The 18206-nt window shown below is 34.9% G+C and overlaps 1 protein-coding gene across 1 annotated transcript; it reads right to left on the bottom strand.

Moving 5' to 3' along the window:
* Positions 1-839: 839 nt before the first annotated feature.
* On the bottom strand, positions 840-17361 carry LOC128231810 (Na(+)/citrate cotransporter-like). Its single transcript, XM_052945010.1, has 14 exons — positions 16870-17361; positions 11561-11710; positions 10911-11026; positions 10120-10256; positions 9606-9741; positions 6576-6725; positions 6142-6273; positions 4328-4414; positions 3974-4078; positions 3713-3807; positions 3117-3229; positions 2405-2566; positions 1958-2095; positions 840-1439 (listed from the first exon to the last, which is right to left on the bottom strand). Exons 1-14 carry the CDS (start codon positions 16978-16980, stop codon positions 1305-1307), a joined length of 1767 nt encoding a protein of 588 aa, XP_052800970.1. The 5' UTR covers positions 16981-17361; the 3' UTR covers positions 840-1304.
* Between the last annotated feature and the right edge of the window lie 845 nt (positions 17362-18206).

Here is an 18206-nt window from a genome sequence, read left to right as displayed (position 1 = left end):
TTCTGTTTATCTTGTCGTTTTTGGAAAATATTAAGAAAAGTAATGAGTATAGATACAGAAAACAAATGATGATTATGGACGTTTGAAAGTTATATTCACTAAGACGATGTCGTGTGTCGGTTGATATACATTTCAAATCCGACATACAACATTCGACTTGAATTGATTTCTACTTCAACCGACCGTAGCCTTAAAGCTGCACTATCACAGATTGAAGGTTTTGACCCCTTTTTTATTTTTTGTCTGAGAACGAGCCAATTTTTGCGAAAAATCCATGGTAACCTGTAATATAAGACTGCTGACAAAAAATAAATCACATATTATTATATTTAAGTTCAAAAAATGAAGTTTATTGCATTTTCTTAAACCATTCGTAACGGTTTAACCCATAAAACATGGATTTCGAACGCTAATATGAAAATCTAGGATCTGATTTTTTGTCAGCAATCTTATATCATTAGCTTGCAAACATTAACGCAAAACTTGGCTCATTCCAAGACAAAAAAATAATAAAAAAAAATGTCAAAACGGTAAATCTGTGCGAGTGCAGCTTTAAATTACGTCGCAAGAACGGCGCGGTGACAAACGAAAAGCTTGTGAGTGTTGAAACTTACTGTTCAAAGCATGGCATTTCAATCAAGCTCTATTTAACTACTTGATAAATTATATAGTTATAAAATAGACACGAGAATGGAAAATCCAACATCGCACACTTCGTTATAGGGGTACTTAAATTGGGTCAATTTGTGAAAAAGGTTTAGAAATCGGTTTAGATTTGGTAGAGTTATTAGGCATAGCTCGTATTTAACTGATGGACAAACTCGTTTTCTTAAGTTTATTTGCAAAAGGTGGTAATTTAATTTCATAAATCATACAATCCATGGATAACGATAAAATGAGTTTTGAAAACAAAGCGTACATTATATATCACTTTCAAAACCAAACAAATGCCATTTTTCAAATCTAGAAAATAAAGAACATAATAAAAATGTGTGTTGAACATATTTTAATTGCACAATCATACTGAGAAGTAATTATTATGTCAATGTAGTTCACACAATAGTCAACTGAGTTGTGTTATACGTCAAAGTGAACAACATATATACAAAATTTTGTGCCATTGGTCACACTCGAACAAACTTAATGCCGTTTAAAATGTATGTTTATGTATATATATATATATATATATGTGTTCAAAAAAGGAACATGCATATAGTCGATGAACTGGAACCATGAATTACCGTTCATCAAAACTAATATACCCACAGGATCACACTCAATCAGTTACATTACGAAGTTTAATGTTATGCCGTGTCATTGTAATGTGAAGCTATTTCCGGCGGAAGTGTGTGAAAGTCAAACAGACTGTTTCCAAGCGTTTCCGTGAATCCGATGAGCACCAACACACAGATAACGTTCAAGACGAAGCCTGCTTTGACCTGAAATTAAGAGTGAAAATTTTCAAGGTATTTTGAAAGCTTTATTACTGGTGGGTGAACATTGAGCAGTCACACTATGTTTCAAACTTCGGTCAACGTTCAGATACGTATAGACACAAACATTCCTGCAACAAAACAAGTAAAATATAAAATATAAACAAGACACTTTTTACATTTTTAAAAGTGAAAGATAACAAAAAATAGGAATATATAAAAACTAGGTGGTTTAAAATCTGAGGATGACATTTTACAATTAAACGAAATAGAACAATAAAGAAAGTACAACAAATATCTTAAAGCTTGTCATCTTAGTAAAGCTTTAAAACTTCAGAGTTAACACTTAATCACGTTAATGATTTTTCCACTGAAAAAGTTTCCATGATCGGACGATAATTCAGCATTTGTAATTTATTTATCAAGTGACGTAAAACACTCATCGCAAATTAAGTTAAAATGACCAAATCTGAGTGGGGCCAAGCCAAAGAAAACGACATTACAGTCATAGCAATCCAACATACCATGTCCGTGACCTTGACATAGCCATACGAGAAGATGACGGCATTAGGAGGCGTGGCCACAGGCAGCATGAAGGCGAATGAGGTAGCTATGGCGGTTGGGTACATAAGGTATATTGGACTCTGCCTCAGGTGTACTGCCTGGAGTACGGGTAAATGTGAACGGTTTATCATATTATATTAAAGGATATTTGTGTTGATAACACATTTGATGATAGGCCAATTTATTGATTATAAACAGTCAGAAACGTTCTTCTTGCATACCGGATTTTTCTATCCGTACCGGAAACACATGTTAGGTATTTATATTGTTAGGTCCTCTAGTGCTATATTTAGGAAGGTTTTCTTTTACCCGTGATTTCGTCCACGTGAAATAGATGCAAGTTATAATTCGGTTATATAATTGTTTGTGAAACATCCAGTATGCATCCATTGTTTAAATGTACATACCAGGTTAGCAAGGATAGGCATCATAAGAGTGCACGTTGCGGTATTTGACGTCACTTCCGTCATGGCGGCGATTATGTAACAGAGCACGAGGTTAAGCACCCAGGGCTCCAGGAAATCGAGAACAGACAGCTTCTCTCCAACCCAGGCGGACAAGCCGGATTCCTGTTAATTATACATGGCATGAATGAGAATTATTTTTATAAATTGGGAAAGTAGATTGAGTTTCTTATAAATTAATCTCGATTCCATGGCTGAGCACAAATACCAAACCACTGATACTAATATATCCCACCACCTTAGATATAGGTGATCACATCATAAGGTCAATTTCTGGTACACATAAGAATGCATGTAGGACGTGTTGTTATGTCTCTTATTTGTTTTATTGACTTTGGGAGGACAATGTAAATATTAAACGGCTGTATGTGTTTAGTGGTGAATTTATACCCGAAAACGTTTGAAAATAATCATATTTTTTTGCATTCCGTGGCCTGAACAAATAATTGATAACAAATATATGAAGAAATAAATGCATTGAACATGCCTATAACTCTCATATGTAGCAATAGCGTTAATGCATAGCACTAGAATAAATAAATAATTTATATCGATGTGCAATCAATAAAGGACATTTAATACTGCGTTTGTTGACAGTTACGTCATGCATTTTTAAAATAATATTGTCATTGCCTTTTAACCGTTTGCATGTTACCTTCGACGCTTTGGCCATAGCAAAGCCTCCGCCAAGCAAAAAGACCACGCCCCATGGTACCTTCTCCACCGCAGCACGCCACGATAACAAGGGTTTCAACGGCTCGCGGGTCCCTGTAGTAGTTTAAGATAGGATGTTTGTATATTAACTGTATTTACACTTTGTGGTGCGACTTATAGCTGAATTAAACTTGTTGGCATGATGTTACGCGAAAGTGTAGTTTTGTATTGTGGGGAAAACCCGAACAGCCGGAGGAAACCCACTTGTCCGGCATGGTAACCACAAACCAGACTCACATGTGCCAAGGCCAGGAATCGACCCCGGGACGTTTTTGTCGAGAGCGAGTGCGTTAACTAGGGATAGGGTGCTTATTGGACAGATTATCTTAATAAACAATGGCATCTTTAGAAATACAAGGATTTTACGTCTTAAGTTCAATAGCTTGATTCTGATAAACATTTATTTATGAAGTGCATGTATAACACCACCAAACCACATTATGGTGTGAATGTACGAGTGAATCACTAGGAGTATTATTCATCACCGTTAATTTTCTACAAACTCATTTCAGTGTATATGTGGAAGTAACTCATTACCATCAATTCTTCTACAAAATGCCTCTGGAACTTTAGAGGGAAATATAAAGAGAAGAGTGGCTATAAACACCGCTGGTACACCGTCCTTCACGTACCTGCAAAGACAACCAATAATCTAGGTTAGTTTGATTCAATGCGGTGGAAAGTCAAATCATGAACACATTAATTGCGTCCTTAAAAATGAACATTTGTTAAGATTTATCTTTGGCAATACAAAACACTCCGAGATCAGTTCCTCGCGAAGATTTCACATTATCTCACCCCTCTTTGAAGAGTTTTCCCCAGCCGTATTCTCCTCCCATATCGCGTGTCACCCATAGGATCGCTAGAATTATAAAATGCCCCAGCACTGCACCCTGGCCAAATCTGAAAATGCAGTTAAAATCCCAATCAGTTCTGCCTTGAGAAAAGGAGCTCTACAACGTCAGGAAAGATATTTTAATTTTGGTTTGTTCGTTTTTGGAAAACATATCCATCATTTTATCCATATAACGCTCAAAATATACTTGATTGCGAAGAATGATTGTATTGCCACAAAAGTCCTAATCATTATCTCGTATATAACTCGCGTTTAGTTACAGTTTTATACATATCCACTTTTAATGTGCTACTCACGTAATTGGACCCAATTTTACGTATTCCCTTTGGATTGCAGCCTTCACCCTAGCTTCTCTTTCCGGATTGCTGGATCCGCAACAATTGCTATGATAAAAATGATGTTTGATTCAGCCTTTATTTAGGTTGAAAGTTTCAAATATGTACTGTCTTACTTTAACTAAATAAAAATGATTATTTTGCATTAACTTCAGATTAACAAAACTTTGATGACAAACACAACTGTTTTGCGAAAAACAATCAATGCTTCGATTATAAAAAAAAAACCATAGCGATTAATACAACCCTCGAGTCGCAGGTCCTCTCTGATACAAGAGGTAATGATATTATAATACAATCAAAACTTCAGCGAAAACCAAGTAGCTTCATTTCAACCAAAATCCTATTTAAAGGTGGCACAAGGGTCAATGTCAAACGCACAATAAACAATGGACATACAACACCAAAGCAACAATCACAGTTCATAACACTAATAAAATATTGTTTTTAGTAAATTTAGGGTAACCGTCTGGGCATGGCAGGTAAAAACTTGGAACGCGCCAGGGTTTCAGCCAGTTTATGAGCGCTAGACCTCACACTTGGCCTAACATTTGTCAACATTGTGTTCATACGGGCACTTATCAAAATAAATCAAAATTATATAAAGAAAACTCTAGGAACAAGCTCAGTAGTCGAAAGAAAATAAACTCTGTTTAGAGGTTCAAGTAAGGGCCCAGACGACAATGAACTGGATACACACACATGTTAACACTGCATACAAAAATAAAAATACCACGAACAGACCAAACATTCATTAAATTAACTTTGCCAATAATTGATTTGAATTCCGCCTAGGAACCAGTTCACTTGAACACGAGTCTACTGGGGACTTGAACTAGATTGAATAGCCTTAACCTCACAATTGTCACAACATTTATTGATAATTTCAAAATTTCAAATCTATGCCACATCACAAACCACAAATGACAACATTAACAATGAAATACTAAGAGAAAAGTGAACATTTTAAATGTTAGGTAATGCGGCGTTCACACAGTGCCGATTATGGCTCCCGTTTGAGATCAGACAGCGCTACGACACGAAAAGCGAAAAAGTCGGATTACTATCCTCAATGATCTGGAATGTCGTATCATTGTCTGAACGCAGTCGTATATGTTCGTAACAGAGTCCTACGGATCGGGAATGGTCCGGAGAGGTCGGCCAAGCACTCCCGACAATTAGGTGCGTCCCGTAACATTCGGGAAACTCAGCCGATTTTGTCTAGTCGGATTACAATCGTGACTATGTTGTGACAGATTCTGCTGTATCGGATCAAAATCGTAACAATGTCCTGTGTTGTCTGGTCAGTGTCCTGTGGAACGGGCATGATCTTGAGAAATTTTGCATTGCTGTTTCTTGCCGATTGAGTCCAGATTGCGTCCAGATCTTGTCGTCAGCGTTGGTTCATTGTCTGGTCACTGTCTGATCTCTGTCGGATCGCATTCGGGACGCTGTCGGGACAGATTCGGTCGTTTTTTACCATGACAAAGATACAAATCGGATCAGAATCGGATTGAGAACGGGATAATCGGGACGAATTCTGCTGGAAACGGCTGGATCGGGGCGCCTCCTGAACAATATCTGATTGTTGTCGTGATTAAATAAATGTTTTTTTTACAAATTTTAATAAAAGTTTGAATTTCCAGCCACGAATCACAGGATCTTGATCAGACTTTTGACAAATTTTAATCGGGAATGGTCCTATCAAGGACGGCAGTAAAAATCCTGAATGTGTGACTTAGGCTTAAGGCAAAATGTTCGAAACCATCACTTACTTGCATCTGAGAAACATGATCTGCAGCCAGATCCAGACAATGATGACCAAGGTAAAGGACAGAGGTACTCCGAACCCCATCCACGAGGCGAAGGTGATTGTGGACTGCGTTATGCCATACTCCTCCAAGACTCTGGAAAGAAGACGTTGATAACAGACGTTACATGTAATCATTGTTTTATAAACGTTATAATAAGCTGATGTTTCTATTATCTTAGTCCGGTTGCTAAAAAGATGATAATAGCCAAAATTGAATCGGAGATTGTGATAAATATGTTGTGTAATTTTTAAAGCTGAATTTTATCGAGGCTGATTCAGCAGCAATTTGTTTGAGGTTTTGTTAAAAAAACACAGAAGAGCATGCATACAACAAACACCAATTGCAATCAATTCAATTTAAAACAAAGATAAGGCATTTAGTGTATGTCTTCTTACATGTCCAGCTGTCCCTTCATGACAAGGTTTGGTCCAGTTCCTGTGAGACTGCCGATGCCACCACAGTTGGCCGCGTACGCGATGCTCAATGTTAGACACTTGCAGAGGCGAGTAAACGACTCATTTGTGTTATTTTCCAATACGTTGTCTCTAAAATACATGAATTTATATTATTTAATGCGTACCAGAAGGAGCAGAACATGCAATATATATATATACAGTAAAACCTGGTTTGACAGCCACCAGTATTAAGTGGTCACCTGTGTTACTTGGCCACTCAAAAATTCTGCCCGACGTAATTTTTACTTAATAAAGCGTATGCATAAAGCTGCGATAAATTTCGCACCTGAAATAAGTGGCCACCTGTCTTAAGCAGCCACTTTGACATTTTCCCAAAGGTGACCACTTAATACAGGTTTGACTCTAGATTTAAAGTACGTACCTTTTGCTTTTATCTGTTAACGTACCAACATCAAATTAATGCTTTTTGCAGCCGTAGGTTTTGATAAATGTTTTGAAAAGTGAACCATTATTTGGGATAAATTGTTGTCAAGTGTACATGTATGTGTTTTGTGAATTGGAATTTCACCACCATTAAATTTATACTACCCTTACTATGTTGACAGATTTGCCTTCTTACATACCATTCCATTAAGACTACCAATGTTGACGAAAGTAGATTGCGACCATTCAAATTTCAAATGTGCATGTATTACCTACAATTGTATTGATAAGTTTATTTTTGAATTTAGAATTTCAACAAACTGGAACCATGTTCAATGTTTACTACACTTGCACCTTGCACGACCACATGTACAGATATCAACTCCGAAAGCCCGTAAAAAAACCAGCAGCTCGGGATTCCATTTGTATTCGTATTTAAAACTCTGGGAATTTGTTTTTAAACGTTTGTATGTGGACGAATAAATTGCAGATATTTTATTTCTCCCACCTCAGATAAGTCGATCCAAAAATTTAACCATGCTAGAAATTCTTATCTTGCCCACGGGTAAAGATAAAACAAGTACCCCTATGGAACTCCTTTTTAATGGCCATCACATTGTAATTACCTCCCTTTTCGTCTCATAGAAACCTTGTCTTGTGGCACTATTTAGAATGCTAATTAATTATTTTTCGCTTCAAATGTCACCATAAAATCGTTTTTACGCACCTTTCAAGAAATAATGCTTTACACTCCTCCGAATTATTTAAAAACCGATTTAACTGTTAACATAATCTGAATCACTGCGCACATATCCATGACAACCACGAATTATCACATAACCATACGCATTTCTTTTCACTACGCACAAAAGAGTTCCAGCAAAAAATATATTTTAACTTAATTTTGTTTTACTGAGGTGGGAGAAAAAGCATCTACCATAGCCGCTCGTGTAAGATAGGTTCATCCCAACCCCCGCGCAAGGTGTTTTGCGGAAACTCGGTAAAACTCGTTTCCGCAAACCCCCTACGCTCGGGTCGGGATGAACCTATCTTACCCTCTCGGCCATGGAAGATACTTATAATCTCTTTCCAAGGAAAGATTGTTTGTGTGAATGCACTCAGTGAAACACAAAATAATAATAAAAAAATAAATAATAAAAGAATAATAAATGATAATTAATATATAATAATAATAATAATAATAATAATAATAATAATAATAATAATAATAATAATAATAATAAATAATCATCATGTTTGTAGAGATATTACTTAAGTAATAATGCATCAAAATAGTGTTTATTGGCATATTTTGAGATATATAAAGACAATCTGCCTTCCTTTTCCATCGTCAACTTCTATTACCAATGTTAACTAACTATTTGAATTAACATATGCTTAACTGCAACGAGAGTAGGCATCGCAAAACGGTTCAAAAATGTCCATGAATGAAAAAAGGTTCTATTTTAATGTTCAAAAATAATTCTTGAACCAAGATACATTCATACATTTTTTAAAACATTTTAGGTCACTTAATGACATGATCTTTTTTTTTATTTTATTTTGAAAAACGGTCGCTTAACAGTCTAGCCCGTTTTAAAATCACACTTTGTTCGAAGTAATACATATATTCCTCCCAGACTCTGGTAAGAAATATTAAATAATGAATACCTTTTTAACATAAAATTTTTGTCTGTACATTTTCTTTAACGAATTTTAGAAAATAAATATTATGACACTCATTTTTTTCTGAAGATAGTGTCAATTCAAATTTATTTATGAGGCAGGGATTCAGATTTTTTACACAGTTATATATAGTTGGTTATAATATGTATAGACTGATTGATATCAAATAAAAATCCGCGCTCTCTCAGAATTAAAAGTAAATGTGTAAGAGAAACTTAACATTATTTTCTCTTGGCCTAAGTAAATAAGTCAGTCAGGTAATTACCATGCAAGCACATGTTTAATAGGGATAAAACATGTATGCTTTATCAATATCTTCTTCTAAATGATTTAAATGGCGAAAAAAGCAAACACTTTAAACTCAATGACATCTGTATTTGATTGAGTTGACGATATATTACACGCTCAAGGTGTTTGTGGAATACTTACAAGAGGATATCATCAACCTGACTTTCTTATCAGGATATCGTGATCGATAATTTTGGAAAGTGAAACAAATCTTTATTTGATTTGTTTATATTTTTTAGTTTTTCATGTTTCATTTGTTTGTTGTTTTTTTCCACGGAAATATATAAGTAAGCAAAACAAGGATGTAATTCAACACTTCTAAAATTAGGCCCAGGTTTTCGAAACATTAGTGCTTCAGAATTGGGTTAGGTTAAGTTCGCTAGTTTTGATTTTCTATAATACGCGTAATATTTTCTTCTGTAATAGTGTAAAGACACTAAATATGAAGTCACTTAAGGATAATCCCAAAAGTACACATTTTTAATATATAAAATCAAATTTAAGCTTTATTTCCGCTAATAGAAAAAGAGATGCTTAACTCTTAGCTTAGGAAGTTTTGGGAAATTGAGAATCAACAAAGCTTCTCTAATCTGATCATGACAGAATACCCACGGGATATCGTCTAGTGTGGTGGCGTCTGTTTTCTTTATTTCTCCGTTTATGTTCTTTGTTTCGCCATTGGTTATGACATCCTCAGGAGGTACTTTCACTGCGACGTCGTCCAGCTCCAAAGCAGAGTTATCGAATGCTAGAACAATACAGCTAAAATTATGGTCAAAATATATTTTCTCTACAATAATATTAAATTATTTTAATTTTCTTATAAATTCATGTGTATTTTTCTCGCGTGTCCTGCATGAACACACGAACAAATGCGATAAGTCCATCATTAATAAATGAACATTGTATATTAATTAAAGACATTGTTTTCCGAACTTTAATCTAGAATCGTGGTGTGTTTCATCTTAAAAATGATTGATTGACCTTATAGCTACCACCAGCAGCGAGTATTTAAACTATTTTACAACAAAACTATTTCATCAAAATTTACAAAAAAACACAGTTTCATAAACGATATTTCATTAAATTATTTCTTGCTGACAGTGTAAAAAATAAAGGTCTTTACTGTTTTTGTATTCGTCCTCTGTGTTCTTCAGTTGCATAAGGATAGCGTTCGCTATTGGCACCATCATTGCAGTTGTAGCTGTGTTACTGATCCACATAGAAAGAAACCATGTGGGCCCCATCAAGCCTAGCATCAACCTGGGATGAAAGAAAAAAGTAGTAAATGGGTCATACAAAACACAGAAACTGTACGCACACATTCAAATATAAACCCTGTTTAGAGACATAATACATGGACTCGAACCACTCTAAACTAGAATCACAAACATACAAACACCACATACACACGGAAAGCATCGCAAACAGACCAACTACACAAGATGCAATTTTGTTCCGCATCTAACATTTCTCTCATTTAAGACTCCGCAAAAATAAATTACGTTGGACCCCCCTGGCGATATTATTTCAATATTTATATTTCAAGTATTGGCGTTACATAATTATGTACCTAAATCTTACAACCTAAGGTTGATTTTTTTCACGATACGAAAAACTTGAATAAATATGAACTTGACTGAAAATGTTAGGAATTGAGTTTAATCATTAGTAATATTAGGTTTCCTCTGCCAAATGTATAAAGTCTGTATGTATTAATAATCATATTATAAGTTTTAATCAAAACAAAATTTGATTATCTTAAGCATTGATTTATTTGAAGTAAGAAAGGTACCCATGTTAATATCCATAAAGGTATAGAAGTGTGCTATTAAAGTAAGACAGGTTCATATTAGCAAGCATAGAGGTCAAATTGCTCTTGTACAAAGCAATTGTGCTCAACTGACTTATACTCACCATTTCGCCTCTGACCCAACCTTGAGGAGGATTTTCAGGGCGATACGTCTGTGGATGTTCCAGTGTTCAATGGCGGCCGCAACGATCAGCCCGCCCACAAACAGCATGTTTGTGTCCTACAAACGTTTGACAAGGCGTAGATCTATATTTCAAATTATTACAATGTTACAAAAAATAAAAATAAATCAAAAATGAAGTTGAAACGTATGTTTGGCCTTTATCCTCGTCCTTTTTAAAACTGTTTGATTGAGATCGATACAGAAAGAAAAGAGATCAGAACGTGGATAAGCAAAAAAAAAGATGTACTGTTGATATAATCATGTATATGTGAGCGTCGGAGTCCTGGCCCCAAACACAAAATACCTGTCATATCCCGATTTCAATCTCGATATTTTGGTCTGTTGCGGTTTGCCACCAAATTTGATAGAGCTAGTTTTATAGAAATGCTAACTTAAATTCTATCTTATTTATTTTACTACGAACTTGTCTAGTAAATAAATAATTGTGTTTCGTTATTATACATGTAAAAGCAGTAATGTTAAATAATTTATAAACAACTGGATCAATATGTGTTATATTATTTTTTATATTTATTGTTCAGCGAGTTCACCTTTTCAAAAAATGTTCAGTATTGTGTTAATAAAACATACATTTATATATTCATGTGACGTGTCTTTGACGGACAGGATGCCAACAATTGGAAAGAGGAACACAGGAATCAGTGACGTTACAGCGATTGGAAGCGCCTCTGTGATCCAGAAGATCGCCATCATACAAACGCAGTACGCACATTTTCCGACCTGAAAAAAGAACATAAGATTTAGTGAAGTAGCAGGAATTTGAAATGCGTATGTTAAAGAGCACCTTCGATATAACGCATTACACATATTTAAAAATATAGCCCTTTGATTGAAGATTAAAACAAAAATATAACATGTATGCTGGCATATAACTGCCGTATGATAACCTGTTCGCGAATTGGTTCATGTAAACCACTTAATTTTCGCGATAATTATCTAGCTAATTAGTTGATATTCGCGAAAAGAAAATCGGTAAAATAAATATCATTTGACTAAAAACAGGCTTAAAAATGCCCAGAACTGCCACATGTTACCTTTTTAGCTGTACTACACTAAAGGTTAACTAATTACGGTTTGCGAATTTCATTTAATAAGTATACAATAACTGGTTAAATAATTAAGATTTGTGTTACTAGACATGAATAAAAAGATTTATACAACTGGTAGTCTACTTCTGATTTGCGAATTTCACGTAGTAAGTGGTAGCACGAATCTTATCTATTTAACCAGTTATTATGTAACTTACTAAGTGGAATTCGCAAACCATAACCCTTATTCAGTGCCATCTAGACTTTGCCTCTACCATCTGGTTTTATTCTGTTCACCAAGACTTGCGTAATAAGCTTCAGGTCACACAAAACAAACTAATGAGATTTGTTTTAAATTTAGAATCTAGGTCCCACATTGGAAAATCTCAGTTTAATTGTCTTAACTGGTTACCTGTGGACAAAAGGGTTGATTTTATAACTCTTTGTCATGTTTTTAAGATTCATTCCAAATTGGCCCCTTCATATCTAAGTGAACATTTTAACCCCGTTAGTGTGGCACACAATTATAAAACTAGATTCAGAATGTCCGCTACATCTCAGGGCACTGATTTTATGGATAGTAGGCGTTTTTCATATCCAAAGGTCAATAGTTTTGGTAAGAAATCCTTTGCTTACCGAGGATGCTCACTATGGAATGATCTCCCTAAGGAAATAAGGTTCAGCAAGTCTTTGAAGTCTTTTAAATCTTCCCTTAAAACATATTTGTTGGACTAGGGCTGTTCATATATCATGTATTTTATATTGTAATAGATAGGTTCATGTCCAAGGTAATCTTACATTTTTAATTTAGCATATCTATTATTCATGGATATTTATGTCTTGTTTTATTGTCCATTGTTGAATACATTCTGTTAATCTAGTATTTGAACAGCACTTCAATTGTGATACACTGTGATATTTCTTATTTTACCTAACATATTATTATTTATATTTAAATATGCAATACAATTAATACATAATCAGTCTTCTACTGTGATATTTTTTATTTTTATTTTTTTTAATTTTTTTTAATTATAATTTCTTAATAGCATGTCTTCCTATGTCAACTAGTTTGTTATATAAGGACCACAATGGAAATAAGGGATTATCAATCCCTTTTTTGTGTTATCCTTAGATATATAATGTAGTTAACATGGATATATTTTATTCCTGATATTATTTATCATGTGTTTAATTCCATGCTATGTACATTTTATGCTGAAATAAATATATCTATCTAAAATCTAGATAACCAGTTACTGCTAGAAGACAGACAGATGTGCGTTTATAGATAAGTGGTAACACGAATCTTATGTTACGTTGTGTTTAGTCAGTTAAATATTGAAACGAGTTCCTCTAGACAATGTCAACCTTAAACGTTTGGAAGGTCAGGGTACATGGTTGTTACTAATATGTACGTTAATTCATGTCCAATATGGTGTACAGTTTTAATATGGCAACAAAAACAACAACACGTTTTGTATGGAGTGGCCTTTGTCACAATTAGCTTGCTCAAGGTCTGAAAACATGTTTATGCATTAGGTTTATCGTCGCATTTTATTTGTACAACACTTGTAATTCATTTCACAGGAGAGTCTACCTTGTTTTTACACAGTGATCATCAACTGTTATTTACTTAAAACAGAAAAACACGAGTTTGGTAGTAAAGAGCAGTGGTGAATGAAGAATGTTAGCTATACAGTTTAGCATGTATGGTAATTTTAACCTCTTTTGCAAAATATGGCCATTTGAAGTGGGTTAAGGTTTGAGTTTAAGATAATCATAATGAACTTTTGGCTATAAAAACAAGATCTAGCTATTAAGTAAATGAAATAAAATCCTGAAACCTCATGCTTAAGTTATTTCTAAAATAGGGAACAGACTATGCGAAATGAAATGAAAAGGGTTCTTAAAGTATGCATGCGAATGTGTTTTATTGACAATCTCTGTACCGGTCAAAATTACCCATAACAAGAACTAGTTTGACGACAAAAGTTGACGGAACACCTCGGCAAACCAACTTCAGATAAATGCCGGTACACAAGTTGAAGTGGTCCGTAAAAATTGAGATAATAGTATTAATTTATTGTAGTTTTAATGAGTATATTGTATTACTAAGTTAAAATTATTTGCCAGTAAAGTATTTAATTGCATAAATAGTTAAGGCTCACAAGGTTTAATTGCTATTTTGAATTCACTACACGATCTATTAGTAGAAAATAATTCTGACATTATACATCCGAGTTTATAATCGACGGAAACTCGGCACCAGCGGATTTAAGAAAAGGGGGGGGGGGGGCGCCCACTCTTTAATCGTCCAAGTTCACTTTTAATATCAATATATGTGAAAAGGGTAATAAAATATGCTCATAATGCACCATTTCCGACTACAAATTGTTAAAGTTTTCTTGATGGAGTACCCCCAAATCCCCATACAAACATTTCATGCCATATACTTTCGATTCTGAGGGAGGGGCGCAAGTCAAAAGGTTGTGCCTCTAAGATACGCCCCCTCTAACGTCAATTTATGGATCCGCGCCTTAATCAAATATGTAAAGCAAATACGGCAGCCTATTTTTAGATCTTTTATGCCACTTTATGGTATGATATGCCAAGGGATTCTTTTTTGATGAAACTGGCCACATTTCACCTTGCTTTTTAAGACCGGAAAGCAGAAAAAAATATAATTCATCTGTTATGCAACATTGTTTATTATGCAACTGAATTTAAATATTTGTTGGGGTATATGTAACCTTGAGATTAAGATATTTTTACAAAATGTAGAGCATCGTGTTATAAATCTCTACATCGGTTGAATTGTAGAACGACATTCTCTTGTCACTAAGACAAACTTACAATACATTGGTTATCTTCTAAAAAACACGCTATGCAAACACTATCACTTGAGGTTTATTTGATTAAGCGCTATGATATTGAAGTCATGAAGTATAGAGTATTTTATTTATTTATTTTTTTAATAAATACGTTAAAGATGCCTTATGCAATATTGTTGTTTTTTTCGTGAATTTTAACAAATATACGGAAAAACCCGAGAGCCTTTAAGTGGAAAAAAAGCAATCCATTTAAACATAAGGAAAAATCATTGACGAACTCTATGAGTATGGGTTTCCTCATGTTTTAAGCTGCGCTCTCAGAGATTGATAGTTTTGCCCTCTTTTTCAGTTTTTTTTTGTCTCAAAATTAGCTAATTCGGGTATCAATGCCTTTCAATAACATAACTCAACAGAACAGATATCAATTGTTTGGAAAACTGCCGAAAATCTCATTTTTTAAAGCGTTAATAACATTTTAAGCCACAAAACATCATTTTTCGAACATAAATATGAAAAACTGCGGTATCATGTTTTAGCTGTCAGCTGCGTCTTGAAAGACTTGTTTCCAGACATTAACGCAAAAATTGGCTCTTTCAATGACAGAGAAACGGTCAAAACGGTCAATATGTGAGAGTGCAGCTTTAAACGGTCAATATGTGAGAGTGCAGCTTTAAACGGACAATATGTAAGAGTGCAGCTTTAAACGGACAATATGTGAGAGTGCAGCTTTAAACGATCAATACGTGAGAGTGCAGCTTTAAAGGTCAATATGTGAGATTGCAGCTTTAAACGGACAAATAATAGCTGTGATATTGAAGTACATATTATAAATTATGGGGCGTTTTATTTATGTTTTAAGATAAAAAAATAAACGTTGAAAAAGCCTATTGCAATTATTTTTAGGATCTTTTTATTCGTGAATTTTAACTACTACGCGAACAAAACGCTTAAGTCTTTTAGCAGAATAAAAGATAACACAAACTATTAAAACTAAGGGGGGGGGGGGAGGGGGAATGGACGTTCTTTAATAAGTATGCGTTTATTCACTTTTAAAGCTGCACCCTCACAGATTGATAGTTTTGACATTTTTAAAAAAAGAAAATCACAATATAACATATCTCAAATGTTCCGAAAATTGGCGAAACTTTCATTTTCCTAAAAACGTTAAAACACTTTAATCCATGAAACATCATTTTTTAAACATAAAGATGTAAAAATGCGATATGATCTTTTGTCACCAGTCGTGCATTACTGGAATCCAGACATTTACGCCCAAATCATATTTTTAACAAAACGGTCAGTCTGTGGGAGTGCAGCTTTAAACAAACGCATACGAGCTGTGATATTAAAGTTATAAAAGAAAAGGTCGTTTTAGGAAAAAAATGGCGTTAAAGAAGCCTAAAGCAACCATTTTGGTTCTTTATTCGTGAATTTTAACAAATATTCGGGCAAAACCCTAAAGCCCTTTAGCATAAAGAAAATGACACAACCCATTAAAACACAGGGGAAAACGTGGACGGTCTGTTTAAAGTGTTTGTTTCTTCACTTTTAGATAGTAAAACACCTATGTGATTATTTCGTATGTACACATAATATAAACGTGCACAACTGTTAATGTTTGACAATCCATATCGTATATAAAGCTTTGTGGTTTGTCAAAACGTTGACAGTTGTTTATGTTTAAATACTTGTACGTATTCACCATTACCATGTCCGTCAGCGAACAACAAATGGAGGTTTTAAGCATGCTTAACGTACAATAAAACCCCGGGCTTGTAAAGTAGTTGAAAGCAGTGTTAATGTAATGCAACGAATTTAACGTCTCGATGTACAAATATAATGGATGATAATTATTAGATGGAAATTCAATCTTCAAACATTGAATAAATGAACATGACATGAATAAATATTGAATGTGGTGAAATTTGAATTGATGAGCAAACTAAGATCATGATGGATGATTATTAAAATGGATGAAAGTCAACTATAGTTTTGTATAACAAAACGTCTACATTACCTCCCCTGCTCCATCTACTAGCAGGAACGGCAACAAAATAATTGGCGTCAACACCACAATTAAAATATCCTTCAAATAGAGAAGATCTCGGAAAAAGTTGCGCACCGTCATCGCTCCGTTTACTGTGTATATCCTTGTATAGCTTTTTAAAGCGTCACTGGATTAAATCGACACGCTCAAATTGACACTTCTGTTGACGAAATAATGTATATTTCTTTCATACCAATTTTGAAATAGTATGCATGAAGAAGCGGGCGATGCACTTTTCCCGATTTCTCAATGTAAATATTTGGGAACAGAATATACGACATAAACGCTCCAACAAATTGTCTTTAAATCATCAATTCTTATTCAAACTGCACTTAAGTTATGTCCATGAAGTTTGGTCCGACTGAAAGACTTTGAAACAGAACTCACTTGACCTATATAAGCTGCCGAGTTTTTGCAAATGATTGTTTGACAAACAGTTATAAATTAATGCAAGCCAACTCTTATCAGTTTTAGGATACGTATATAAGTGTCATCAACAGGTTATTCATGGCCATAACAATCTCACTGGGTAGCAAGATCATTGCGCGTTATCTTTACGATCTAAGGACGCGGAGAGCTTACTTATAAAGCCGCCTGTTTACATGCATATCAGACAAATAAAGTTGCAAAGTATTACTCCAAAGTTATCAGGCCCCTATCCAAACCCTTTCTTGATTAAAAGGTGATGGTGTAACTTTGGAAGAACTCGTTTACACGTTAAATATTCTAAGTGTTATTTACAACGTTATACCTTTTTGAGCGGAGTGTACTGTTCATTTATTAAATTTAATATAGTCAAAAGTGACGCAGCACTATTTGACCCGGTATCGGTCAATGAAGAAAAGGCTGCTCACCCCCGGCCCCATATTTGACAAGGTATCGGATAGTGAAAAAAAAGGATTGGTCAACCCGGCCCCATATTTGACCCGGCATCGGTCAGTGAATAAAGATTTGGTCAACCCGGCCCCATATTTGACCCGGTTTCGGTCAGTGAGTAAAGATTTAGTCATCCCGGGCCCATATTTAATCCGGTATCGGTCAGTGAAGAAAAGGCTGCTCACCCCCGGCCCCATATTTGACAAGGTATCGGTCAGTGAATAAAGAAATGGTCCCCCCCGGCCCCATATTTGACCCAGTATCGGTCAGTAAATAAAGGATTGGCCACCCCCGGCCCCATAGTTGACCCGGCATCGGTCAGTGACTAAAGGATTGGTCATCCCTAGCCCCATATTTGACCCAGTATCTGTCAGTGAATAAAGGATTGGTCAACCCGGCCCCCTATTTGACCCGGCATCGGTTAGTGAATA

This window comes from Mya arenaria, chromosome 4 (assembly GCF_026914265.1).
Source record: "Mya arenaria isolate MELC-2E11 chromosome 4, ASM2691426v1".
NCBI classification, from domain to species: Eukaryota; Metazoa; Mollusca; class Bivalvia; order Myida; family Myidae; genus Mya; species Mya arenaria.
Note: the sequence above shows the minus strand (reverse complement) of the source record. Positions and strands in the feature narration are given on the sequence as shown.

What these genes read in the sequence shown, in the direction of transcription:
- LOC128231810 (XM_052945010.1), bottom strand. Translation starts at nt 16,980, where the DNA reads ATGACGGTGCGCAACTTTTTCCGAGATCTTCTCTATTTGAAGGATATT. An exon ending in TAGTAGATGGAGCAGGGGAG is followed by an intron (nt 11,711 to 16,869) that starts GTAATGTAGACG and finishes TTCTTTTTTCAG; the next exon opens with GTCGGAAAATGTGCGTACTG. An exon ending in CTATGGCCAAAGCGTCGAAG is followed by an intron (nt 2,567 to 3,116) that starts GTAACATGCAAA and finishes TATAATTAACAG; the next exon opens with GAATCCGGCTTGTCCGCCTG.